This window comes from Lissotriton vulgaris, chromosome 4_1, assembly GCF_964263255.1.
Source record: "Lissotriton vulgaris chromosome 4_1, aLisVul1.2, whole genome shotgun sequence".
NCBI classification, from domain to species: Eukaryota; Metazoa; Chordata; class Amphibia; order Caudata; family Salamandridae; genus Lissotriton; species Lissotriton vulgaris.
In genome coordinates this window covers 1,630,489,422-1,630,517,407 of record NC_141691.1, presented here as the reverse complement: position 1 = coordinate 1,630,517,407, position 27,986 = coordinate 1,630,489,422, and the positions used below count along the sequence as shown (strand labels likewise).

Genomic DNA, 27,986 nt, shown 5'->3' with positions numbered 1-27,986 from the left:
TAAAGAATGGCAGCACCTTACTGAGGTAGCTCAGAGATTGCTTAGAGCTGCAAACTTTAAGAGAATGGCATTTCTATTCAGATGGATCGCATATTATACGCCTAATAAGATACACAGGATGTATCCATCCCATCAAGACAAATGTTTTAGAAGAAAGGCAACCGACAGGGGTCAGTGGGTTCACAAATGTTTGATTGTCCAATTCTCCACAACTTTGGGATGGAGTTTTCAACGGAATTAGCCAACCCCTACAAATCCTAGCATCCCCATATTCAATATTGGTGATCTTTGGATCATCTCATAATGTATACCATCTACATAAACACCAACAGTATTTTATATTGATACTTATTGCTGTGGCCCGTTCATTGAGTCTCAGTATTTGGAAAAAATTATGTGGTCCCATTATATCCTAAACGGCACAATAAAATGATTAGTACTCGATCCTTTGAAGAGGCCTACGCTAAACGGGTAGGGGCCCTCCAGAGATTTAAGGCAATATGGGGTGCCTTTATGTTCCTGTAGCACTTCTTAATGGTTTGTATGGGTCTATAGGCCCATGTGTTCTTCTAAATGCTGCAAGTTTAAAGGTATTTTTCTTTGGTAGAAGATTTTTTTTATGTAAGACAGTGTGCAGCTAAATTAGGTCTAATGGTTTTGATTTTAATATCTAATAACAGCGTTTCCATGAATTGTTGTATGTATTTATTAAGATTAATTTTTCTTTGTTTTTCCAATCATATTATTCCATAACAGATTTTGAGTGATATGATAAACAGCATTTTAATTATTTATTGTTTGTTCCGTTTGCATACTGTGAAACTGTTTTGCATTAAGCACTTTTTCCCTTATCATAATATGCTGCAGCACTTTGAAATTGCTGCTAAGTATATTTAAGTAGTTCTTTGACTGTCTGAATCGGTAACGCACTGTTGTACTTGCATGGTCGATACTGCTGCTATGTTATGCTATCTAAAGGGGAAGATGACAAACATATTTTATATATTGTATGCAATTTGTCTCTTAATGTATCCTCCTAAATAAAAAATGTATAATAAAAAAAGCTCATGTTGTAGGGAGTTTGTCAACTTTGAGAAATCCTAAGGATGACCCCTTAAGATGTCAAAATGGGCCATAAAGGTCCCTGTGCCAACTGGATAGTGTCAGTGCAAATTGCTTTATTTAATCTGCCTTTGCTACCTATGATTGCATATTAGACCAGTCAGCCTTATGGTGACTTCCCCAAACATTTTTCCATACTTCTCCACATTTTCTTATCCGTTTTTGTTGGCCTTTTTGTGCACTTTGCTACTCCTAACCAGTGCTAAAGTGCACATGCTCACTCCTTAAAACATGGTAAAATTGTATACTCCCCACTTGGCATATTTAATGTACTTGTAAGTACTTCGGAAAGTGGTACTACATGTGCACAGGGCCTGTACGTAAAATGCTGCTAGTGGACCTGTCATATGGTTACTACTTAAACTTTACAGGATCTGCGCATTTAGATAACATAAACTGTGGGATTGGTGGCAGACTGCCTTCGCTCAGTCACTCGTGCTCACTTAGTTTGTCTCAGAGATACACAGAATAAATTGTTTGGGCGTTTCAATAAGAACATACTGAACAGTTGTTATTCTAGTGTAGAATAGATGAGCTGTAACAACCATAAGACAGTACCTGAGATATATGATTAGCAGTACTACAAAAGTAAAGGGATGGTACAGCTCTACCATTTTGCAGTAATCATGAATATATGCAAGTACATAAAATACATGATAAAACGTGCGTACTCCTACGATGCCTCCCTAACTAGATGTACCTAAATGTACCTAGCATCTGTGTAGGTGTTATGCCAAGAATCCCTCTAGGTTATAGTCAACCTCATTACCTTAGAATGAGAGAGTATGGGACCCCGTCCTGGTCTCGAGTTGGACACCCCGCAAGGGATGTTAGACCACTGTGAGCTGGAGTGTCTGCATGGAGGAGCCTCAGCGCATCTGGTCAGTGTCAGTCGGGAAGTTACGGTCTCCTCTGTCTTTTTAAGCAAGACATGATGTATTTATACCTATAGGTCTCCCTAGGAGTCCTACCTTGCTGTGTTACTGTGTCGGCCTAGAGGATGACGTTGGGCCTGAACTTTATACAGAGATATTATACAGGAGATGGTTGTCCTGTTGAGCTTCCAAGAACTATCATGCATAATGTATGACATTCGAAATGGGGAAAAACCTGTGTTTTGAATGCAGTGTCGTATCTAGGTAAAAGGTGCCTAAGAACCATTTTGTATGTCATATAGGAAAAAATGTAGGTGAAAGGTTACGATGTTACCTGCAATTATATAAGATACCTATATGGAATATAACAGACCTGAAGTACTGATTGTGCCACCCACTTACATAGCCCTTGAAACATGTCACAGGCTTGATCTTACTGCCTGTGTGTGCAGTTTTAACTTCCGTTTCGATCTGGCAAAATGAAACTTTTGCCAGGCCCATACCAGTGCTATTAATACATATGTCACCCCTACGAAAGTAAAGGGATGGTAGAGTTCTACCATTTTGCAGTAATCAGGAATATATACAAATACAAAAAAATCATGATAAAACGTGCGTACTCCTATGATACCTCCCTAACTAGATGTATCTAAACGTACCTAGCATCTGTGTAGGTGTTATGCCAAGAATCCCTCTAGGATCTAGTCAACCCCATCACCTGAGAAGAGAATTAGAGAGTATGGGACCCATTTTCTACCAATGCTAGGGATTTTTCTAGATTTATACAGACTATTTCCTGTAATCTCTCTGTGGCCTCTTGTTGGGATATTTTCCGTATTTCATTATAGCCAGCATAAATGTCAGCATATATGAAATGTTTATGACATGGCTTCCTGTGACCTAGTGAAAATCCCTAACATCCACATCCTGTGACAGTAAGGATAAGTGTTGTTTCACCTGTGTAAGTGTTGTGGTTCTTAGTCAATCAAGGCACAACTTCCCAACACCGTAGGATGTCCCTACCCCTGGATGTTCTCTCTGTACATAGTGCGGATCTGGCCTATGGACAGCGAACTCTTCGGTTTTACCCACAAATTGTGCCTGACAACTATTGGTGTCTGTGGGCCTAATCAACCATTTCTTCCAATTAGGATCTGATCTATTATATTGATGATGTCATCTAATGTAACCTCTTTTTGTGATGCTTCATTGACCTCGGTCAGTGATGGTATTGGCAGCTGATGTGTGTTCAAGTCTTTGTTCTTGGCTAGATCAGGGCAAGACATCTCTTGTACCGTCTGGTTCAAAAACATGATCTGTTGAGGGATGAGGCATGCTCTTAATAAAGCTTCCGTTCCATGGACTTGCCATTCTCTAGTACCCCATACTGATTTTAAGTCTATGGTGCAGCCCGGGTGGAGCGGGCGCTGCTCTTTGTACGTTGGGACTATTTTGCTGAATCCCCATACCTGCTTCGTGGTGCAGAAACACTATCCCTAGCCCTAAGAGTCCCCCCGCTGCTGCTTGCTGACATCTGCGGTCGCCGAGCGGGGGACTCCATTTCACAGGATCTTTTGGCGGTGCAGAGTGACAAGGTCATACCAGCGACCGGAGGCGCTTAACACTTTGTGCAGCCCCGATGGAACAGGCGCTGCTCTTTGTACGTTGGGATTATTTTACTGAATCCCCATACCTGCTTCATGATGCAGAAACACTATCCCCCGCTCTGAAAGTCCCCCCGCTGCTGCTTGCTGACATCTGTGGTCGCCGAGCGGGGGACTCCATTTCCCAGGATCCTTTGGCGGTGCAGAGTGACGAGGTCATACCAGCGACCAGAGGCGCTTAAAACTTTGTGCAGCCCGGGTGGAGCGGGCGCTGCTCTTTGTACGTTGGGACTATTTTGCTGACTCCCCGTACCTGCTTCGTGGTGCAGAAACACTATCCCCCGCCCTGAGAGTCCCCCCGCTGCCGCTTGCTGACATCTGCGGTCGCCGAGCGGGGGACTCCATTTCCCAGGATCCTTTGGCGGCGCAGAGTGACAAGGCCATACCAGCGACCTGAGGCGCTTAAAACTTCGCGCTGCCCCGGTGTAGCGGGCCCTGCTCTTTGTACGTTGGGACTATTTTGCTAAATCCATATACCTGCCACGTGGTGCAGAAACACTATCCCCCGTCCTGAGAGTCCCCCCGCTGCCGCTTGCTGACATCTGTTGTCGCCGAGCGGGGGACTCCATTTCCCAGGATCCTTTGGCGGCGCAGAGTGACGAGGTCATACCGGCGACCGGAGGCGCTTAAAACTTCGTGCAGCTCCCGCGTCGCGGGATTGCGTGCGGGTCTGTGTCGGGCTAAGCCCGGGCAAAGGGCGTGCCATCTGTGGCCGTCCGGGGCTGTCCAGAGCTGGGCTGGGCCACCCCCTTTCTGTTTTTTGTTTAGTTATCTGCCAATTCCACTTCGGACTCAGAAGTAAGAACTGCTGTGAACAATTTTGGTTAACATTTTGCTATAACACTGTAGGTTCCCTACCTTAAAATGACCACAAAATCTAGTCTGGGTGGGAAATCGCTAGATGGGGGCTCATCCACCTCCTTTAAAGGGCCCCTAGATAACTACATCACCAGGGTCGTCACAGTCATTGAACGCGAAATAGAGCAGGCTGAACGGCGTATATCCTCAGAGTGGCACAACAAACACTCCTCCCTTGGCCCTATCCAGAAAGCCTTATATCCATCTCTGCCTCATTCTGGCTCTGCTTTATTAAAGGACATTGGTATCCCCGCCAACTCCAAGACCTAACTGAATGTCCGGCCAGTGTGGGGGTTTGTAATTCTACCAATATTATAATCGATTCCCCTACAGATAGCTCATTCGAAGAGCAACTCCCAGTAAAAACCATCAGTGCTGGAACACCAGCGCCATCCCTCCCCATAAAAAGAAAACAAGGCCGAAATAAACAACAAAAAGTTTCCAGAGCAAAAAATCCTAAACCCTCAATAACTACCAAAACTCCCAGCACTGACCCGCAAAGCAAAAATGAACAAAATCCCCTGCACACGCTTCTGCCAGACGATCTCTTGAGAAATATAGAGCACCTGCTGAAATCCCTACTGTTGCCTCTTGTAGAGAGGATTAAGCGAATAGCAGACCAACTTGGGTCAGTTCAAGCCACTGGTATCTTGAACACAAATTTACTCAGAGAACTGTCTACAACAAGGTATCCATTGAACACTCCAGTACCTGCAGAAAAACTCAAACTTAGCGACTGTCCATCTGGGGGTTAGTCTCAATCAACTGCCCAAGTTATTCTTCCCACTAGTCAACTTATTAAACCAGCTCCCCCTCCCACCAAACTCAGAGAACCCCGAGAATCAGAGCAAACTAATAAAAGGGGACAGGCACATGCCAAAACGGGGGGGAGGCGAATGGTGGTCAAAAACCCTAGAGGGAACGTGCAGCACGTAAACCTCCCGCCTGAAGCAGAACCTTACGTAATAGTATTAACTGGGGTTCCAGAGCTGAAGCCAGGACAATTTGAAAACTACCAGACCCTGAAAAACAAGGTCACATACTGGTTAAGTGTCATCAGGCCACTGCCTGCAAGTATTGATGGTAAAATCTTATATGTTAGGAGGCTATCATGGTTGGGTCAAAGACCTAAGGATGTACAAGGGGACAGTGTAATTATACATTTTAAAGACTATAGGACTACAAATTACATCAGAGACTGGTATAGCGATAGCTATGAGGGAGGCATATCTACTAGATCATTAAGCTATTTCTACCCAAGAGCCCTGGCTGAAATTCAAAAGCCAATGAACCTCAAGAGCAACTCGGGCCCAACCTTTAATATTGCTACCTCCAATCGCTTTGTGGCTCTCTTGAGCTTAGAGGGGGTAGACTGACTCGCAGATAAGCCCAACACGATCCAAAAGGACCATGTAACCGTAACTAACACAGGTACTGAGAATGTAGATGCTCCCATTTCGGAAGCTCTTTCTTGTAACCCTCCCCCAGAGAGCATCCCTAAATAACAGAATCAGGACCGATGCCCAGCGGCGGTTGATTCCATCAAATCATCGCACAATCCCTTCTTTCCCAACCTCTCCCCTGTAACTGAAGTCTTACAAGTTCCTCCTTCTCCCTCTATTGAACCAATTTGTTCCTTAACCTTGACAATGATCTGTTGGAATGTAGCAGAGTTACGTACAAAAATCGACTAACATTCCTGGCTTGATATAATCCATAAACACAACATACTATGTCTCCAGGAGACCTGGTTGATTTCTACTATTCATTTACAGGGTTACAAGACGTTCCACTCAAGTGCTCGTTCTTCTCCTTCAGGTAGACCTAAAGGAGGTCTAATTATCCATCTATCCATCGACCGCCCTCTTAAGGAAATATCTGAACTGAAGATAGCAGAGAATTATCAAATTCTTAGAATAACGGTGAAGAAAGGGTCCTTGTATTTACTGGTTAACTTCTACAATAATTTGTCTCTACCTGAATCCGTAAATGTTTTACATGAAATATCAGTTTTTTTAATTGAGCAACGGTCTAGATACCCAGTATCTTCTTTTAATTTGATTTTGGGCGGTGATTTTAATATTCCTTTGTGTGTTAATTACAAAAATGCTAAGGGTGGTATTACAGACGAATGTCGGTGCCCTTTAGCCCATTATATTCTTTCTAACTCCAGGAACTGTTTAAATGAACATCTTTTCTCCTTAAATTTGGGTTTTGCAAACGACCTGGTAGACCCTTCTACAGCCTTTTCCCCTACATTCCATGGGAGGGGTCTATCGAGTGTTATAGACTTCATATTATGCACACATAACACGCGAGCACACTTTTTGCAACGGGAGTGGATATTAGCAGTGATAACTATTCTAAAAGTCTTACAGTTACAGTTCACAGTACTTCTGAACAACCTAGGGTTCCCAGTCTGCTTAACCAACAAGCCCTGACCATAGCCAAGTTGAACGGCTATTCAGTTAAATGGTCGAAAGTAGACCCGAATGTACTGTCCGCTAATATAATAAAAAGAGCACTCCCCTTATTGGAAACATGTTTAGACCTAGAGTCTCCTAATGATCTGATTCTAACCAGTTTTGCTGAGATCACTTAAATTATTAGAGAGGAACTATTCCATGAACAAAATCTCAATAAATCCCAAGTGAAAGGCTGGTTTAACCCCCAATGTCGTAGGGCACTCTCATCTTTAAAAGAGGCCCTACTTAATCCTATAAGAGATCCACTTGAATTTAGAAAATTAAGGAAAGAATATAATTTGGCCATTAAGAACTGCAGACGGGAAATTAAGAAGGACCTTTGGGAACAGCTTCATGAGAGCTGTCGCACTAAGGACTGCTCAGCTTTCTGGTGAGTAGTCAAATCTCCTTTTCTCTCAGACTCAAGCTCTGCACCCAGGTTAGAAGTGGCAGTAACCGCAGAGAGCTGGGTTAACCATTTTTCGAAAATTTTCTCTGCCGACAATTTAACCCAGAATGATAATGGGAAAGCTAGGGAAGGAGTCCCCCATATTACCAGCATTTACCCCATCCAGTTAGCATTTGGGCATAATGAAATCATCAACGCACTATCAGCTTATAAACCAGGCAAGGCGCCCGGCCCAGACGGGGTACCGTTAGATGTCTTTACCCATAATCAGGAGTTATGGTCACCGATTTTGATCCGTGTTCTTGAAGCTGCGGTTAATTGACTCATGGTCTACCTCAACCTTGCTCCCCATTTTTAAAAAGGGAGACCGCAATAACCCTGCATGCTATAGGCCCATATCCCTCCTTGACTCCCTTGGCAAAGTGGCCGGTCGGCTGGTCCTTGAGCGCCTACAGGATTGGGCCGCTACTAATTATATCATGGCCGATTTGCAGTATGGATTCCGGGAGGCACTGGAAACCGTAGAGCAGGCGTTAAACCTCTCCCTTTTTATTGGTAAATACGCTGGGGCAAAGAATGGCAGTCTACATCTAGTGTATCTAGACTTGTCCGCATCATTTGACTGCGTGTCTCACTCTAATCTGTGGTCAATCTTTGCCGAATTGGGTGTTGACCCGCCTCTGGTCACATTTCTATGAGAACTCTACTCTGACGCCTCGGCGAGAGTGAGATACGGGGTGCACGGCGAACTTACTCCATCATTTGCCGTCACCAGGGGAGTTACACAGGGCTGTGTCCTGGCTCCCTTCCTTTTTAACCTTTACACCAATGGCCTTGAGTTGGCCATGTTGGAAGGGGGCCAGGACCTACCAACAATTGACCACTGCCCCATTCCCGCATTTTTGTATGCGGACGATTCAGTGATCATGGCTAGAACCCCAAACCAGCTGCAGCACCTTCTTAATAATTACTGTAATTTTATGTCATCTGTGGACCTGATGGTGAACATTAAAAAGACCTTTGTAATGCACATTGGCAAGTGGGTAAAGAAGCCTAAACCGATCTATATCGCAAAAGATAAGCTGGAATGTACTAACACGTACCCTTATCTAGGTATTCTATTTGACAGCAAAATGTCCTGGAAGCAGGGGCCATGTGCAGTAGGTAACTAATGTTTCTACGCACAACAACTGCCCTGGTTTCTTTCGCACGTAAGCTTGGAAAGCCTCCTCCCGAAGAACTTCTGGAAATATACTATGCCAAATGTGTGGCAGTTTATGGTGCGGGGGGGGGCTATGCTGCCGTAGAAGCTCTTCAGGTGGTAGAGACCGGTTTTATTAGGTATATACTGGCAATCCCGAAAGGTGCTCCAAACTACGGTAGCCATATTGAGCTGGGTATGGATTACATCACGGATAACATCAAAATCCAGCCCATTCTCTTATGTCACCGAGTTTGGACCACGGAGCAGTGTAACTTGACCCGCTCACTCATCATGGACTGCCTGGGCCTGACCAACTGGATAAAAATCCCCTGGCTGGCCTATGTGAGTAACTTTTTTAAGGATATAAACATGACTATGTATTTCTTTGATCCCTCAACCTTGTTAAGCATTTCAAGGAAAAACCTAAAAATGTTATGCTTATCACATTTGAGGGAGCTCCGCTTATCTCAAGAAATTACCAAGATCTCCAATATTCAGATCCTAAGTGTTCAATCTGCCTTAGGCATTCAACCCTACTTGAAATATCATCTGAATGCATATGAAAAATATCTGTTGACTCGGTTTCGTTTTAATATATTCTTTCGTATTGTTTCCTTTCCGAAAAAGCAAGATTGGTCAAAATCTATTACTAAGTGCCCATGTGATGATACTTCGGTATAATCCACAATCCATGTTATGCTATTTTGTAGATTTTATGAATTACCTCGAAAACGTTGGATTATCCCTTTTTTGTCATCTATGGGTTTGAGATCCTGTCGTCCCGCTTTCCTTGCTCTGCAATACCTAGACTCTGAATTCACTGCCAAATGCGTAGCTGGTTTTCTCAAAACATGTATAAAATATCGGTGTAATTATGACTAATTTATCTTTTAAAGCACTTGCACTTTATCAACAGTCTGTTTAATAACCCCGTCTGATTTTAACCCTAAAATGTATCTCTTTTTTATGAAAATGTTGTATTTTGCTATAACTCTTTCCGCCGTCCTATTTTTATAAATTGTTTGTTGTAATGTACTTTTTATGGTTCCTAAAAAATTATGGAAACCGAATAAAAGATATATGACTGACTGACTGACTGAAGTCTATGGTGTCTTTCCATAAGTTGCAAACGTGTTCAGACAGCTGGCCAATAAAGGATGAATGAATACTTTATTGTATGATTACTTAAAATCATTTACAAAAGCGAGACATATTACGACCATAATAAAAACAAAAAAAAACAAAAAAAAGACATTGGATTAATAAAAAATTACATTTGAAGTGCAAAAAGATTTAAAAGAAAGAAAAAAAGAAAAAGTTTAAAAGGAAAAAAAAATGTTGTACATATACATCGGGTTGGACAATTAGTGCCCTAATGTCAGATCATCTTAGCTTAACAAGCTTGGTACTGAGTCACCATGGCCATGTAATACTTTGTTTATTAAACTGTTCAATTAGAGTAGCAATGTTCATGACCATAGGAATTTGTGTTCGACATAAGATCTGACTAGCTAAGACAAAGAACTTCCCGGCACGCGCCAACTCCATTGGCACTGTTGTTGTGTAAATGTGCGTTAAGGCCTCCTTACATGTTCTTACTTTATTAAGATTGAATATTGCCCTTAAGTATTTGCGCCTCGGATTTGCCAACGCTGGGCAACAATAGATGATATGCTCTGCCGATTCTCTGCATTATTGACACAGTCGATATCCTCTGTTTCCAGTTGGTATGGTTGACCAGTGAGCCCTATAGTCCTTTATTGGTAGGGTTAGCAGCCTGGTCTTCAAGACATTTTGAAGGGCAAATCTCCCCAGGCCGGCATTCAGGTATGGTTGGCATTGTGTGGCTTCATGGGATTTTGCAAGGCCCTCAGCGCCACAAATTGTTCTGATCGTATCTATATCCCGGAGCCTTGAGATGGTCTTTCCCTGTTTTTTTAACAGGTTTTTTAGGCTAACTGTTGGCAAATTTAATATTTGATCAGTTGTCAGGCATAGTGTTTTATTAGCTGAAATAAGGTACCTGGCCCAATGACTGGTTTGATCTATGAAGAGTGTTTGAAGTGCTTCCCTTAGGGTGCCCGGGCTAGCCTTGTACACACAGTGGTATAGCTTCACTATGTCTTTTTTGCATTCTATGTCCATTGATGTTAAGTTAAACTCAAGTCTGATCAGTGTACGCCTTGTCGAAAATGGTTGACTGAATATTTTCCTGAAAGCCATAATATGTAGGTGCTCCAGTTTATCGGACAATAAGCCCGGGAAAGCCAGGTGGCCATAGCTGATTGTTGAAAATAACTTGGCTTGTATTACTCTTAGAATGCCCTTGGTTGAGTGACTCACAAGGTTCTGGTGAATTTTACATAGGGCGTAAGTGACCTTAGCGGATTTTGTCTCCAATGGTTTTGCCTGAGATGTTGTTCTGCCGGTATCTAACAATTGTACACCCAAGTTGGTATATGTATTTGCAGTAGCAATTCTGAGTGGTCCGATGTTCCAACCCAACAGAGATTTGTTTGGTTTATGTCCAAAGACCAATACCTTGGTTTTATTTGCATTAGTTTGGAGCTTGTTTTCTGAGTTATATAAATGAAGAGTCTCCAATGCCCTTTTCATGCCTACTCTGGTGTGATCCAAGATGACAAGATCGTCCGCATATTGCATGATGGGTATTCTAAGGTGGCCCAGTTTAGGTGGAAAGATAATGGTTTTAGAGATTGCCTCTCCCAGGTCCACGGTGTATAGGTTAAACAGTGTTGGCGCAATCACACAGCCCTGGTTTAGCCCTTTATTCGTATAAATCTTGGCAGTTGCATGTGACTGTGTGAGCTTTGTACGGACCCATGTGCCAGTATGAAGCGACATGATGGCTGCCAGAAGTTTCCCTGGAATCCCCCACTTTGCAAGCTTTTCCCACAGTATATTGCGGTCGATGCCATCGAAGGAAGCACTGTAGTCGACAAAACAGGCATACAGGGGTGGGTTTATCCCCTCCGTGGCCTTAGTTACCAGGTATGATAGTGCTATGGCATTATCCAGTGTTGATGAGTTTGCCCAGAATCCAGTCTGGTAGTATGCTATTATTTGGTTGTCGATTATCCTTTCCGCTAATGCTTTCAGTAGGACTTTAGCGTATGCCTTCCCGTCCACGTCAAGTAGGGCGATTAGTCTGTAATTCACAGGCATTTAAGATGTTACCTTTCTTATAGATTGGTTGCAAAATGGAGCCCTTCCACGAGTCTGGTACTCCTGAAGTATTGAAGCAATGGTTGAATAGAGAAAACATATGTGGTGCCCAAAAGGCACGATCTTCATTAAAAAGACTGCCTGGTAACCCATTCGGTCCTGGTACCCCATCCTTTCTTATGCCTTTCAATATGAGCAGGTTTTCTTGTTTCCCTCTAGACAATGGTTTGCGACTGCCACTGATTTTCGATCAGTTTTTTCCTGGTCAACATACAACTTAGTAGCATAGGCTGCCCATTCCTTGGCAGGTATTGCATTGTGTGTATTGCTTCTACCATTGAGATTGTTAACGTAATTCCAGAATCCCTTGCTCTTGCTGGGGGCAAGCAATGCATAAATACATTTCCATTGATCTTCAATGATTCTCTGTTTCAATTCCCAGGCTATGTTTTTGTGCGCTCTCCTTGCTGCTTTCAAACCTAATTCGGACTTTGGACATTTTTTCCTCCGATAATGTTGCTCAGTCAAGCGACACTGCTTTTTGCTCCCTTTGAATTCTTTAAGGTCGGAAAGAATAACAGGCCCACTTCTACAGTGTTTTCCTTTGCATGCCAATTATTTTCCTGTAGTCATAGCATTGGATATTGACAAAATGATTTCCGGCCAGTTCATATGTGGATTAATTATGCGTGTTGCCTTTTTCCAGGCATTATATTTCTTTTGGCTAATAGGACCCCATTTTATACGTCTTATCCATGCAGTGTCCGTGTACGTATTGATCATTTTGCCCGCCGTTAGAAGTTCAAAGTGAATTGGTTTGTTTATGTTGACCAAGATTGATAGTGGATTGTGGTCACTTGCGGTGGTGTTAGTCACCTTATATTCTTTGCACCTCCTGTGAAGGTTTTGGCTCAAAAAGATGTAGTCCAGCGTTGAGATATTCTTAAAGGTTGGTTGTAACTTCATATTTGGCGGCACCGCTTGATTTGCAAGTTCCAAGCCGAATTCGTTGATAAAGGATGCAAAGTAAATCTGTTTGGTGTTTGTTAACATATTTTTCTGTGATGATGTTGGTGCTACCTTATAATAATATGAGGCTGGGTCAGACATGTTAAACCCTGAAAAATATGGAAACTTTTGTGTAAATGTTTTTGAACTGCCTTTTGGCGGTGTCAGACAATGTTCCCACTGGTGGTATGTGAACACTGTTCTAGGATTATCAGATGTATGCAGAAAGTGATGACCATAATGATGAACAAAATACATAGTTTTGTAATCTGATGTGCTTTCCAATGTTTCACTATTAGAAATGTAGCAGAATTTTCGAAATCAGACAACATGTTATTTACAGTTTCGAAATCCCAATCATTGGAAAATGTACTTGAGGTAATGATATCACTCAATGATATTTGAAATAAATGAGGAATTTTTAAAATGTCTGTCGGGTTAAATATATCAAAATCAACCTTGTCCCAAACTATACCATCCGGTATATGAACTGCTGTAAAGTTCACTGATGACAAGTCTCTTTGTTCTCGATGAGATGATCCATGTGGTTTCAAAATTAAATTCACCTGTTGGGCTGCAGAGCTTTGTCGATTATATTTTCCATTTACAAGCATACTAAAAACTATTACTAAGCCTACCCAGAAAAGAAGGAAAAGGTTCCTGGAAATTACCCATAGTTCTACCTATGGTGATACCAGGTAAGTCTTTTTAAGAAAGTTCAGAAAGTCTTTGACTTGCTGCTTGCTTGATTTGGGACTGGCATTGTTTTAGGGCCACTTGGATCCAAAGAAAACGTATCAAAGTTTATGAAGTAGCTAGAAACAGTTCGATCAATTGTATCAGGATTTGTAGAAATCATAGATTGCTCTTGTTGAGGCATGTTGATGTAGACATCTGTATTTGGTCGAATAGCAATTTGTCTTCCATTTTGATTCTGAATTTGAATTTAAGGTTCAAGGGGAACTAGTTCTGTAGCTTTATTACATAGTCCTTATTCCGTACAGGTGACTCTTCGAATGTGATGAGTCTTTCCATTTGAACCACTTGAATTGTAGCGAGAGGAAGGCATCTGCTACTTTGAGTGTCCACATGGCCTACTACTTAGTATCGGCCACATAGTGTGGTTTGATTATGTTGATTGAGACAAATCTTTTCTCCTTTTTTCCGTCAAGAGGCAGTGGAAGTACAGTTCAGGTTCCTTTCACTGCTCGGACCTGTACAGGTTTTCTGTACAATGGCCCAAATTCTTTCTTGTCCGCTATTTTCTCTGTTACCAAATCCCCAACTTTTGAGATCCAGACAGGTCTTGCTTTGACTGATTTGACTTCCCCATTGGCGGTTTGCTTCAGGTGGACATTACTTTGTTGTGTCCTGGATTTATTAGATCCTGTAAAACAGCCATATGATCATACTCTTTCTGTGTAATCGTAAATGTATGTTCTACCAAAATTTAGGAATCCCAGGATTGACTGTAGATTTTTTAATGATTTTGGAGGTTGGAGCAGCGTGCATTAAAAAAATAAATTGGCTGCCAGGCTTTTCCCTTCACTTGAAAGCTCATATCCTAAAAACAGGATACTGAGGGGGGCAATTTTTGATTTCTTAAAGTTACATTTGTAGCCCTCAGATGCAAATCCCAAAATATGGTGTTCAAGTGCTCTTCTAGGTCATCGTCCGTCAGATAAATATCATCCACAGGGGACAATGCCTCTTCATCCAATTTTTGAAATAATTCAGTTACTCTGGCCGAAAACAGTCCTGTGCTTGACACTGAAACCCTAGCACTGAGAATGCTGCTAGATACCTGCTTCCAGGTGCTATATTTTGGCAGAAAAATCCATTTGAGATATCAAGTGTCGTTTTGTATTATTTCGCACAATGTTATTCATTAATGCATCACTGTGTGCATTTTGGACAGCTAATGTCTTTGTGCATGTGTTTAAATGTCTGTAATCTAAAACTAGACAATGTGAATTGTCTGGTTTCATGACTGGATACAAAGGATTATTCATTAAGGAGGTGCAATTTCCGATCACCCCTGGGTATTCAAGTTGATCTAAGATCTCTCTGACCTGTTTTTTAGCTTCTTGCTTTATTGGATACTGCCTCTGTGCAGTTGGAGTATTTTTTAAAGGAATTATGTGATGGGTTGAATCCTCATCCCATCCAACATGGTTTTTGTATAGTTCTGGAGCCTGGGCTACTGCCCACTCCTGCGCATATGTGTGTTGCAAGTGCCTGGGAATATGATCTGAGAATGCCGGTAGAATTATTGTTTAAGGCAATCCATGGTGAATGCTGGCAGCCAATCTCGTTCAGCTAACAAAATGTCATAGCCAAACGTAAGGTTCTCGTAAAAGAGACCTCTCACTATTTGTCCCCCTCCATCTGGAACGTTATTTATTATACTTTATGTGGGACACTTACCCTAGTATCGGGTGTTTCTACTGTTATATATTCATTCAAGTCCGCTTTCACCAGAAATTCCATCAGATTTTGGTGAGCTTCTGTTACTTCTGCTGCACTGTCTAGAATCATCAGAGCCCATTCCCCGTTCACTAGTCAAGTCCTCAGAATTCTGAGCATGTCTGATCTTTAGACCTGTAACTTCTTTTTGAACTGTGGCTTTTGCTTTGGCTTCTTTTCTTTTTTAGAAGTGTATTCCTGAGTGTGCTGCTTGCCTCTGGACTTTGTACGCTCTTCTTGTCTTTCTGACCATCCTTCCCAGGTTTCCTAATATTATCCCTATTCCTGAGGTTATACCTCTTTTCGTAGGGCTCCAGTGGAGGAGATCTACCTCGGGATTGAGATCTGCTTCCTTTAAAGGTTTGTTGTTTTTAGTTTTCCCACTTCTTTTTAGTTGAAGCAGGTGACTGCTTGGAAGTGTCCTTTTCAGAACTGCCCATCAGTTGTGGTTTTAAAGCTTTCCCACCCAAACTGTCTCTGCCTAATTCTGCATATTCAGTTTCAATCATTTTTGGTAGTTCGTATTCCTGTTCTAAAGGATTGAACTCCCTTAGGCATTGGCGGATAGCCACTGACGCTGCTTCCCCTTTAATATTAGCTAATATTATGGCTGATACCTGGGCATAGTTACCTAGTAACTGCATCCCTAAGTTCAGAGCAGGCTCTGCTCCATATTCGTTCTGTATTTGTCTTAATACATTTGGTGTCACCGCTAATGATGAAATATCATGAGTACTGGTATAAATGGCAGCAAAGACTGCACCCCAAGGGGTACAATTTTCTACTTGTAGTGTTATCCCCATGGGCAAGCAGATTATTAGCATTCAGTGTTTTTCATATGGGGTTGTATTTGGGAATACTGCCTCTAGCTGTGTTATTTTCTGAGCTACCCAGAATGGCATTTGTTCATATTTTGTGGGCAATTTGCCCATCACTGCGTGTAATCATTGTGGTGTGATTTTAGTTGCTGTACCCTGAGCTTGAGTTGCATTTGTTGCAACTATTGCTGGTTAGACTGTAAGTGTCCTCATGACGAATTGCGTCACGTTTCTGTAGATTTTTATCACATCATTGTGTTTTGTGTGTAAGTCTCCTACTGGCATGGTTTCAATGTCAGGATGTGGTTTGTAGGCCACTAATATTGGCCATGTTACCCCTTTCTCTTCTGAGCGGGCTGAGTCTCACTCTTCTTCTTATGTGGGGTAGGGCACCTATAAACCATATAAGTTTTCCTGGTAGGTGAGTGGAACCTCAATGTCCTCTAACGGACTGTATTCCGTAGGTGCATCTCCTTCCATATAGGTTTGAAATATTTGTGTTCCGGCATTTGTTGCTGGGAATGTAACCTATGAATAAAATATCTCTTTTCTGTATGATTAGTGTGCCTCAATCACGAAAGCTACTTTGCCACCCCAGGTGTTAAACCATGTTCTAGTAATTTCAGGGTGACTGTATTTCTAAATTTGAATGTAATTTGTATTGTGTCTGCTTCTTCTTCATCTGAGAGATGTAAATTGTGCACATCTCCCCCTGGGTTCTCCAAACCTTCAGTCATTTGTTTTAGAGGAAGAAGTATTTTTCAAGGAAACTAAGATAAAGTGTTTTGCACAATTTTGGAACAACGTGTCCTTCAAGCTTGATTAACCAACAGCTAATAAATAGGATTTTTTGCCAACTAAGCTGTGGCGGAGTTTGTGCCCACCCACTTCAGACTTCTCTGGTGTTTTGTGAGTAGGGATCCCTGAGAATAGCACAACTGAACTGATTCTACTGTTAAATAAGTACCCAACCAACGTTGGAGGCACCATGTTGTGTATTACCAATATAACCTATACAGGATCTGTGCATTTGGATAACAAACTGTGGAATTGGTGGTAGACTGGTTCCATGCACCCCCACTGGATATGTTAGCCTTTCTTTATCAGCCACTAGAATCTCCTCTTATCATGGAGAGAATAGTTTTTGGCAACCTCAGAACATGACAAACCTGATCCCTCAGAATCGTGGAAACAATATACTACCTTTCGCTCAGTCACTCGTGCTCACTTAGTTTGACTCAGAGATACACAGATTAAATAGTCTGGGCGTTTCACTAAGAATTTATTGAACAGTTGTTATTCTAGTGTAGAATAGATGAGCTGTAACAACCATTAGACAGTAGTGGAGATATATGATTAGCAGTACTACGAAAGTAAAGGGATGGTACAGCTCTACCATTTTGCATTAATCATGAATATATACAAGTACATAAACTACATGATAAAACGTGCGAACGCCTACGAAGCCTCCCTAACTAGATGACCCTAAATGTACCTAGCATCTATGTAGGTGTTATGCCAAGAATCCCTCTAGGTTCTAGTCAACCCCATTACGTGAGAACGAGAGTATTGCACCCCGTCCTGGTCTCAAGTTGTACACCCACAAGGTATATTAGACCACTGCGAGCTGGAGTGTCTGCATGCAGAAACCTTAGCGTCTCTGGTCAGTGTGTCAGCATGGAAGTCACGGTCTCCTCTGTCTTTCTAAGCAAGACATGATGAATACACAACCATAGGTCTCCCCAGGGGTTCTACCATGCTGTTTTCTGTGTCGGACAAGAGGATGACGTCAGGCCTGAACTTTATACAGAGATATTATACAGGAGATGGTAGTCTTGCTGTGCTTCCAAGAAACCTCATGCATAATGTAGGATATTCGAACTAGGGAAAAACATGCATTCTGAATGCAGTGTCTTATCTAGGTAAAAGGTCAGTCCCTAAGAACCGTTATGTATGTAATGTAGGAAAAAATATAGGTGAAAGGTTACGATAATACCTGCACCTATATAAGATACCTATATGGAATAAACAGACCTGCATTACTGATTGTGTGCCCCACTTACATAGCCCTTGAAACATGTCTCAGGCTTGACCTTACTGCCTGTGTGTGCAGTTTTAAATGCCATTTCGATCTGGCAAAATAAAACTTTTGCCAGGCCCATACAATTGCTTTTAATACATATGTCACCTCTAGGGTAGGTCCTAAACAGCCCACAGGGCAGGGTGCAATAAAATAAATATTAATTTTTAACTTAAATCACAATTGTTTAATTGTTTTTAAATTTGCCAATAGAGCAATTATATATACATATATATGTATATATACATTATTTTTTTACATACACCTACATTTAGAAGTAAAACAAAATAAACTTCACAAAATTAAAACATATTTCTATTTTAATGATACATTTAATTTGAACAATATATTAAAATATATTTTACTAAAATATCATAAAAAATACATACATTTATATATATAAATGCCCAAGAACTCAGGAGGGCAATCCACTGTTTGCCATCCATCTGGATCTCACTTGCTCTCGCTCCATTTCTTCGGAAAAAATATTGTTTATTGCCCTACGCGTTTCAAGTCTTGACGACTCTTCCTCTGGGGCTGGTTATAGATGCTTGGCAACGCTTGTTTCTTCCAGCTTTCACTGGAGTGAGAAATGTAAGTTTAAAGCTTTTTAAATAGTTTAATGTTTTAATTTATTATAGAATGTTTTTTAATTAGATTTTTTGGTATTGGTATTTATATATATATTTATTTGTAAAAAAATTATATAATTTTAAAATTATAATATACATTAAAATAATTAGTTTAATAATTGTTTTAAAGTAAATCTATATGTATATTATTATATATGTGTGTTTAACATTTTTAAATTAAGGTTATTTGTTATATTTGTTAAAATGCATATTAAATCAAATTTATTTTGTAAAATATGTTCTAATTCATTCTATTCTTAAAAATATTTAATTTGTATTAATTTATTATATATTTATATTTAAAAACTATATTTTGTACAACTTTATTTATGACATCAATATCTTTCCCCGATATTTTTTAATTTACTATTTTAAGTATAGGCTGTAGATATTTTTACATCGATATTTTTGTCACACTATTTTTGTATGGGGATATTTTGAGTTTCGATATTTTGTCAGTATACCAGAGAAAATGAATACAACAATAGGAAGTAAACATGAAATAGGAAGTGATATGTTTAAAGTGCTAACTGACATGGATATTTGCTTTCAAATGTAATGTACACCGATGTACGTTTTCCAACTACATTGTTTCAAATCCGGATTTATGACTCGTAGTTGTACCGAAAATTCAGGCATGCTATTTTATCTGTGATTTACTAGTGCACAGTGCACGTGTTTGGATTTTGGCTTAATGTGCATGGTCTATACAAACGCGGTGCTCATGCACACAGTTGTGACTTTGTGGTTATTCACACACATTTTCATTGACTTTCCCATGCACGTCCTTCTAATTTAACTTTAACCTCAATTGAGTAGGAGTAGCAGGTGCAGAAAACGAGGGAAAGAGTACTAATAGATCCATTTTAAAGGCTGATTGTTGGAAAAGAGACATTTATTGCTTAGGCAAGCCAAAGAAATACGAGAGACCAGAGACATTGGGAATCCATTTACATTTTTTGGGGATAAAAAGCTATTTTCTAAAAGCCTGGGCAATGGTATGTGGTAGATATCTCAATAGCGCAACACATTATAATAGATAAAAATTACTTGGAAAAAATAGATTTATGTATGCACTATGTATAGATTGCCTTAATAGAAGTAACCTAATGCACATTATCCCTCGGTCTCCACACCAAGAAAAGACAAGAGCTTCAAATGTTCCTAGTTCCTCCATGTTCTACGTCTGATTTTTTTTATTTTCTCTGATCTCGTGTGTAGGGCATCAGTAATTATGAAAGCGCTAACCAGAAAACTGGCTATGAAAATGTGACCATTAACCCTTTCAGCACTGTGGAGGATTTCACAAAAGGTCTTTAGCATTTATGAAGTAAAGGTAAGTCATTCTAGACACCAGCCTCTCTGCCCAGAGAATTACATAGGTTACTTGATGATGCTACCAAGAATGGAGTTGCGAAAAACCCCAAACACATACATGAAACCGGAGTGAATGTCCTAAAAACCCGACTAGTTGCTGCAAATTGATATGCAAGCTTATTGATGCATGCTTGGGTTGCAAGACTGCAATATCAGATAGTCGTCAGCATCGAAGCTTGAAATAATAGAAATTCGAAATGCAAGAGAGACTGTTGGAGCATGGGGGAACTGAAGCTTGGTGAATGACTGCAATAAGGAAATGAAAGGCTCGGTGAAGCAAACTAGTAAAGCAGCAATGTAAAACTGTTGCTATAGTGAGTTAGCACAAAACACTGACAGGAGAAGCATGATAAGGAGCAGCCACGATGGATTGGTTGAAGTGTGAAAATACTGCTCTACCCTAGTAATTGAACAGTCTATTAAAAAACCGAGGAATGACATTGTTGTTAATGACTGCGAGACTAAGGAGCTGATCAGAGCCACAGTGATGTCTATGTAGACCCTAGAGAGAAGAAACAGGGTAGTGCAGGGATGTGCAGAGGATTGTGAGGAGGTACAACGGCTTTACTGCTCTGTGGAGATGAAGGGCTGGATGCTAAGGTTATGTAAATCTGTTCAGACTCAGTGGAATACAAATGAGGTTTGGGTAGACAGAAAGGTGTGGTATTTTAAAGAAGATTGCTTTAGAGTGGAAAACAAGGGATCATTCTGACAAAGGGGTACTAAAGGTAAACCTTACTATGAAACTGAAAGTATAAAACTGAAAGTACAGCATGAAAGCATCCTGCAGTTCAAGTGAAACTCTGTCCATCATATGTTGTTCAAAGAACTGTGAAGGAGAATAGTTGGATATACCTGTGAGCCCCCATAATCCGTATTTCCATGCAGTGTCTCTGACAAATATTGTCCAGAAAGCGAGCCCTATGCATGAGATTTCTTACACAAATCAATTGGCCAAGCATCCTGGTTCCTTGTGGTCGAAATGACAAAGGTAGAAATCTGTAGCAACAGAGCTTTTAAAACGTGATATCCATGAATATGATTGAAGTCATTTGTGAGACAGTATGCCCAGTGTTCACGTGGTGTTGAGACAGTATGCCCAGTGTTCACGTGGTGTTGAGACAGTATGCCCAGTGTTTATGTGGTGTTGATACAGTATCCTCAGTGTACAAGTGGTTTTCAGACAGTATGTCCAGTGTTCATGTGGTGTTGAGACAGTATGCCCAGGGTCCACGTGGTGTTGAGACAGTATGCCCAGTTTTCACATGGTGTTGGGACAGTATGCCCAGTGTCCATGTGGTTTTGATACAGTATGCCCAGTGTTCACATGTAGTTGAGACAGTGTGCGCAGTGTTCATGTGGTATTAAGACAGTATGCTCAGTGTTCAAGTGGTGTTGAGACAGTATACCCAGTGTCCATGTGGTGTTGAGACAGTATACCCAGTGTCCATGTGGTGTTGAGACAGTATGCCCAGTGTTCATGTGGTGTTGAGACAGTATGCCCAGTGTTCACGTGGTGTTGAGACAGTATGCCCTGTGCCCACGTGGTGTTGAGACAGTATGCCCAGTATTCATGTGGTGTTGAGACAGTATGCCAAGTGTCCACATGGTGTTGAGACAGTGTGCGCAGTGTTCATGTGGTGTTGAGACTGTATGCTCAGTGTTCAAGTGGTGCTGAGACAGTACACCCAGTGTCCACATGGTGTTAAGACAGTATGCCCAGTGTTCAAGTGATGTTGAGACAGTATGCTCAGTGTTCAAGTGGCGTTGAGACAGTATACCCAGTGTCCATGTGGTGTTGAGACATTATGCCCAGTGTTCACGTGGTGTCCAGACAGCATGCCCAATGTTCACGTGGATTTGAGAGAGTATGTTCAGTGTGCAAGAAGTGTTGAGACAGTATGCCCAGTGTCCACGTGGTGTTGAGACAGTATGCCCAGTGTCCATGTGGTGTTGAGACAGTATGCGCAATGTTCATGTGGTGTTGAGACAGTATGCCCAGTGTGCACGTGGTATTGAGACAGTATCCTCAGTGTTCAAGTGGTGTTGACACAGTTGAGTGTTGAGACTGTATGCTCAGTGTTCAAGTGGCGTTGAGACAGTATACCCAGTGTACACGTGGTGTTGAGACAGTATGCCCAGTGTTCACGTGGTGTTGAGACAGTATGCCCAATGTTCACGTGGTTTTGAGAGAGCATGTTCAGTGTGCAAGTGGTGTTCAGACAGTATGTCCAGTGTTCACGTGTTGTTGAACAGTATGCCCAGTGTCCACATGGTGTTGAGACCCAGTGTTCATTTAGTTTTGAGACAGTAGGCCCATTGTTCATGTTCCAGTGTTCACTTGGTGTTGAGACAGTATGCCCAGTGTTCTCTGTGGTGTTGGGACAGTATGCCCAGTGTTCACGTTGTGTTGAGACAGTATGCTCAGTGTTCAAGTGGTGTTGATACATTATGCCCAGTGTCCACATGGTGTTGATACAGTATCCTCAGTGTTCAAGTGGTTTTCAGACAGTATGTCCAGTGTTCATGTCGTGTTGAGACAGTATGCCCAGGGTCCACGTGGTATTGAGACAGTATGCCCAGTGTCCACATGGTGTTGGGACAGCATGCCCAGTGTTCATGTGGGGTTGATACAGTATGCCCAGTATTCATGTGGTGTTGAGACAGTATGCCAAGTGTCCACATGGTGTTGAGACAGTGTGCGCAGTGTTCATGTGGTGTTCAGACTGTATGCTCAGTGTTCAAGTGGTGTTGAGACAGTATGCTCAGTGTTCAAGTGGTGTTGAGACAGTATACCCAGTGTCCATGTGGTGTTGAGACAGTATACCCAGTGTCCATGTGGTGTTGAGACAGTATGCCCAGTGTTCATGTGGTGTTGAGACAGTATGCCCAGTATTCACGTGGTGTTGAGACAGTATGCCCAGTGCCCACGTGATGTTGAGACAGTATGTCCAGTATTCATGTGGTGTTGAGACAGTATGCCAAGTGTCCACATGGTGTTGAGACAGTGTGCGCAGTGTTCATGTGGTGTTCAGACTGTATGCTCAGTGTTCAAGTGGTGTTGAGACAGTACACCCTGTGTCCATATGGTGTTAAGACAGTATGCCCAGTGTTCATGTGATGTTAAGACAGTATGCTCATTGTTCAAGTGGCGTTGAGACAGTATACCCAGTGTCCACGTGGTGTTGAGACATTATGCCCAGTGTTCACGTGGTGTCCAGACAGTATGCCCAATGTTCACGTGGTTTTGAGAGAGTATGTTCAGTGTGCAAGTGGTGTTCAGACAGTATGCCCAGTGTCCACGTGGTGTTGAGACAGTATGCCTAGTGTTCATGTGGTGTTGAGACAGTATGCGCAGTGTTCACGTGGTGTTGAGACAGTATGCCCTGTGTGCACGTGGTATTGAGACAGTATCCTCAGTGTTCAAGTGGTGTTGAGACAGTGTGCGCAGTGTTCATGTGGTGTTGAGACTGTATGCTCAGTGTTCAAGTGGCGTTGAGACAGTATACCCAGCGTACACGTGGTGTTGAGACAGTATGCCCAGTGTTCACGTGGTGTTGGATAGTATGCCCAATGTTCACGTGGTTTTGAGAGAGTATGTTCAGTGTGCAAGTGGTGTTCAGACAGTATGTCCAGTGTTCACGTGTTGTTGAACAGTATGCCCAGTGTCCACATGGTGTTGAGACAGTATGCCCAGTGTTCATTTGGTTTTGAGACAGTAGGTCCATTGTTCATGAGGTGTTGGGACAGTATGCCCAGTGTTCACGTGGTGTCCAGACAGTATGCCCAATGTTCACGTGGTGTTGAGACAGTATGCCCAGTGTCCATGTGGTGTTGAGACAGTATGCGCAGTGTTCACGTGGTGTTGAGACAGTATGCCCAGTGTGCACGTGGTATTGAGACAGTATGCCCAGTGTCCACGTGTTGTTGAACAGTATGCGCAGTGTCCACATGGTGTTGAGACAGTATGCCCAGTGTTCATTTGGTTTTGAGACAGTATGCCCATTGTTCATGCGGTGTTCGGACAGTATGCCCAGTGTTCACTTGGTGTTGGGACAGTATGCCCAGTGTTCATGTGGTGTTGGGACAGTATGCCCAGTGTTCATCTGATGTAAAGTCGCACAGCACTTCTGACAAGTCAGCAAACAACAAGTTCATTTTTGGAAGTCTCTTATAATGTGAACTTTATGCTGCTTTACTGGCATGCAGTTTTTCTGTGTTTTATGTGTATGTACCTTTTTCATGTGCATACTGTCAATATTGATTTTTGAATGAGATAGCCGAAATGTTCTGATTTCCAAAATAACTCAGAAGTCGTAATAAAACGCTTCTGCCTACGTCACTTTAAATGTATGCACATGCTGAAGCTGCCCCATTCCAGCCCGTTTCTTATCTTTCGCGTAAATACCATGAAGCAGGTGTGCACATGTCTATTGTAGATTGTGTTTGCACTAACATTCTCTCAGGGTTTTACCGAGGGCAGTAAACTAATCATCAGCACAAAGAAAGTGTGTTGTGTGCTAGCATTTAGCCTTACCAGGCAGTGGAAAACTATACAATTAACGTGGTTTTCTGACTTTATTTTAGATGTTTTGTAAAGCGCTGTCCTGCGACTGAAGACCACCTCGTAGTGCTGATGAAGATGAGAGGGCCATACTTCAATCATATAGAATTGATTCCAGTCTGCCTAGGGGCCAGCTAAGGAGGCTTAATGCTTTTGGCAACAGTTTGAGGAAAGTAAAGAAACTCTACCTAAGGTGTCACCTGGAAAACGAGCGACCCATAATGAAGTTAGAATTCCTGCATGATCTTTGACAAAAGAAAATGAGAATGGCAAAGCGATAGAAACCGGCTGCTGTGGTTCCCGTAAGAAATGGGCATGACTAAAATCTACGTTTTCTCACCGTGTCCACATATTCCTTTTCAAACCTCAATACAAAGTTTAAAACATCCAGACCCAGTCACAAGGGCACATGAGGGAAACATGGACAGAGGAATTCTAATAATTGTAACCACCAGATTTTCTGTCATTGGTTCTTGGCGCAGTGCTTAATTTGTAAAATATTAAGTGCCGGTGCCCAAAGCACTGCTCAGAAGCCCGACTAGCACTATTAAAGTGTCAGCGAACCGAATACCAAGGCTGTGTAGTCCGGAACCCACCTCAGGCCTCTGTAATGAAATGCCCGACACTCCCTCCCCCTTTATCTTACTACTGCAGGTTCCTGCGTTCTCACTTTGTGACAGGTAATCCATCAGTCCCGTTTGTGTGTTTTCCCTCTCTTGCCCAGTGGGAATGTCTGACAAGGAAAAATGAGTTCCAGTCCCCAAAAATGGGTGCCAGTGGCTCAATTTGAGCACCTTCTTGGTGTCAGGTCTTGTGCACTAAATGTGTCAATTCACTTCTTGGAGGGGCCTTCTGTAAACAGCTATATTTGTGTCTGATGTACCACATAACCTCCCAGTGACAACAGAAGCTCAAGCCTTGGTGGTTCTTCTCTGGTAGAACAAGCACAGTCAAAATATAGCAGCAGCTAAGTTCATTGAAAGGTTAAAGTTGTTGAGTGCCCACTGGGGGCGGCTCTATGCACAGGTTTGCAACTTTGGGAAAAATTGGCTTAGGGATTTGCAGGAATCATCATTCCACCAAGCTAATACACAGTATCTTTTCACCCAGGCCTTTCTTTCACTTTTCAGAGCTAAAGAATATTTTCTTCATGACGAGTTCTAACAACAAAATATTAAAAACGAAAGAACCAGGCACACCGTGTTTCCAATCCGAGGCGTTTCTGGGAGCAGTTGAACCACCACTCCTCTTCTGAAGGTGAGGTAGACAATCTAGGATGTCCTCCTTGATCAATTCATGAGAAGATGTAATCATACTGCAGGTTTCCTCATCAGTGTTATAAAAGGTATGTGGAGTTCTACCATGCTTTCTGCTCTAATTACTACAATGGGAGAAAGAGTGAGAGAAAATCTCCCCCCATAGCCCATGTTTTTTAATGGAAAATGTAACCATAATAGCCTTTCCAGAAACTAATCAATGAGACTCCTTAAACAAGAACCTGGAACACCAGGAGCCACAGCCAAATGGGAGATACATAAAGGGCTCCTCCCAAACCGAAAACCCACCATTACCTTGGACAAAGGAACAGGGACACGCAGGAGGCAAAGCCAAGTGAATACTTACAGTCATTACCTTAGGAAAAATCATTATTTTAGAATCATTATACCAATAGGGCCCCTCTCTAATTCCAGTAGATCTCACTAGGTGGCTATAATTACCTTAGGGTAGCACTGTCTGACCATATGAATTGCCACATGAGGGTACCAATACCTGCATGTAAGAGGATATACGCCCACAATGAATAAACATGCAAGTAAATATCCCCCCAAATCTTTGATTTTCTGGAACAGAGATGTTTTACCATTGTTACCTTCAAGAAATAACGACATGACCAAAGCAGATTCCATAGTGGTGACTGTATCCAAGGCAGAAAACAAAATAAGTCGTGGAGCATTAACTCATTCTAGCAACCTGAACTATGGGTAAAGCAGCTACAACCATAAAATGTATTTGTCAGGAACCCCGAGCATGGCTGGTTGTTAGTCACATAAAGAAAGTGTTCAATCAAATGAAACAAACAAAAGCAACTGATGTCTCAGTTAAACATTACGCCCAAATATTTGGATAATTTGCAGTAAATACGCTACTAAAAAACCTAAGAGAAGTATAATTTGCACAAAAATCAACCTAGGCCTAAAACACCTATGAGTCAAACATGGAAGGGCTAATGTATGTCAGGACAGTCACCCACAAACACCCTAAATAGCACCCTAAGGTAGTATTGCACATATAACGCCACTATTGCATCTGCAGGTGAAAAATAATCTATCTTCAGTAGTTCCTCATTACCATACCTATCATCTATATGATATCATTACCCTAACTAAATTCACATAGCGCTGCCATCCATACTAGACAATCAACACCGTAAACATTAAAAAAAAAACTGCATAAAAATGCAAATTGGTCATCAAGAGAGAGTACACGACAAGGACATATGTACATGACCCTCGCTCATCACAAACAAGATCACACTGTTTCTCGCAATAAAATCACATCACTTAATGGATTAATTCAAGTGACTACATTTCATGGAAATATGTTCCCCACATGGTGAAAAAAGTCGAAGAATCGTTCCTTACCTGACATCCAAGTAACAACATGTTAGAGAAAGTGAGTGTCACACAGAAATCAATGCTTTCACTTCCCAACTGGAATGGAAAGTGAGTTAAAGTTACCATCTCAGCATGTATTAATACTAGCACCATGTTGCCTCTCCTTCAAGGGGTGAGGTATACTCTGCCCCAAAAACATGGTTTAGTAAACAGGACCAATCTAGTAGTTTTACAGTGCAATATTACAAATATATTCAATAAATTACAGGTACAATTGAAGAGAATCTCATAAAACATTATCAAACTAAAGGGGTGGAGCAATACCGATGCAGCAGAATACACATTTCATAACTGGACATTTCCTGGTGCTTTCCTAAAATTCCGCCCGGCTAACCCACCATCTTTGCCCCAACTCACTAGTCGTATTCTCCATTCCCATTCCAGTATTGCTAATCAAGGCCTAATTATTTCCTCCTATATCACTCCCTTTGGCTAGCACTTCCTGTAGCTCAGATGGCTTAATTTGCTCTTTCCAAAAAAGTAATGAAAACAAAATAATAATTTACAAAAACAATGAACACTCAGAGGTACCATGCAAAACAATTCACAAACTCAAGCCCAATAAATAAATGGCTAAAAACAC

The 27,986-nt window shown here is 41.6% G+C and overlaps 1 protein-coding gene across 1 annotated transcript in view; it reads right to left on the bottom strand.

Moving 5' to 3' along the window:
* HNF4G (hepatocyte nuclear factor 4 gamma) overlaps positions 1-27,394 on the bottom strand; it is a 273,625-nt gene extending 246,231 nt beyond the window's left edge. Inside the window, exon 1 of the mRNA XM_086965903.1 lies at positions 27,371-27,394. Within this exon, the coding sequence (XP_086822029.1) occupies positions 27,371-27,377 (7 nt within the window). The 5' untranslated portion in view covers positions 27,378-27,394. The remainder of the gene's footprint in view (positions 1-27,370) is intronic.
* Between the last annotated feature and the right edge of the window lie 592 nt (positions 27,395-27,986).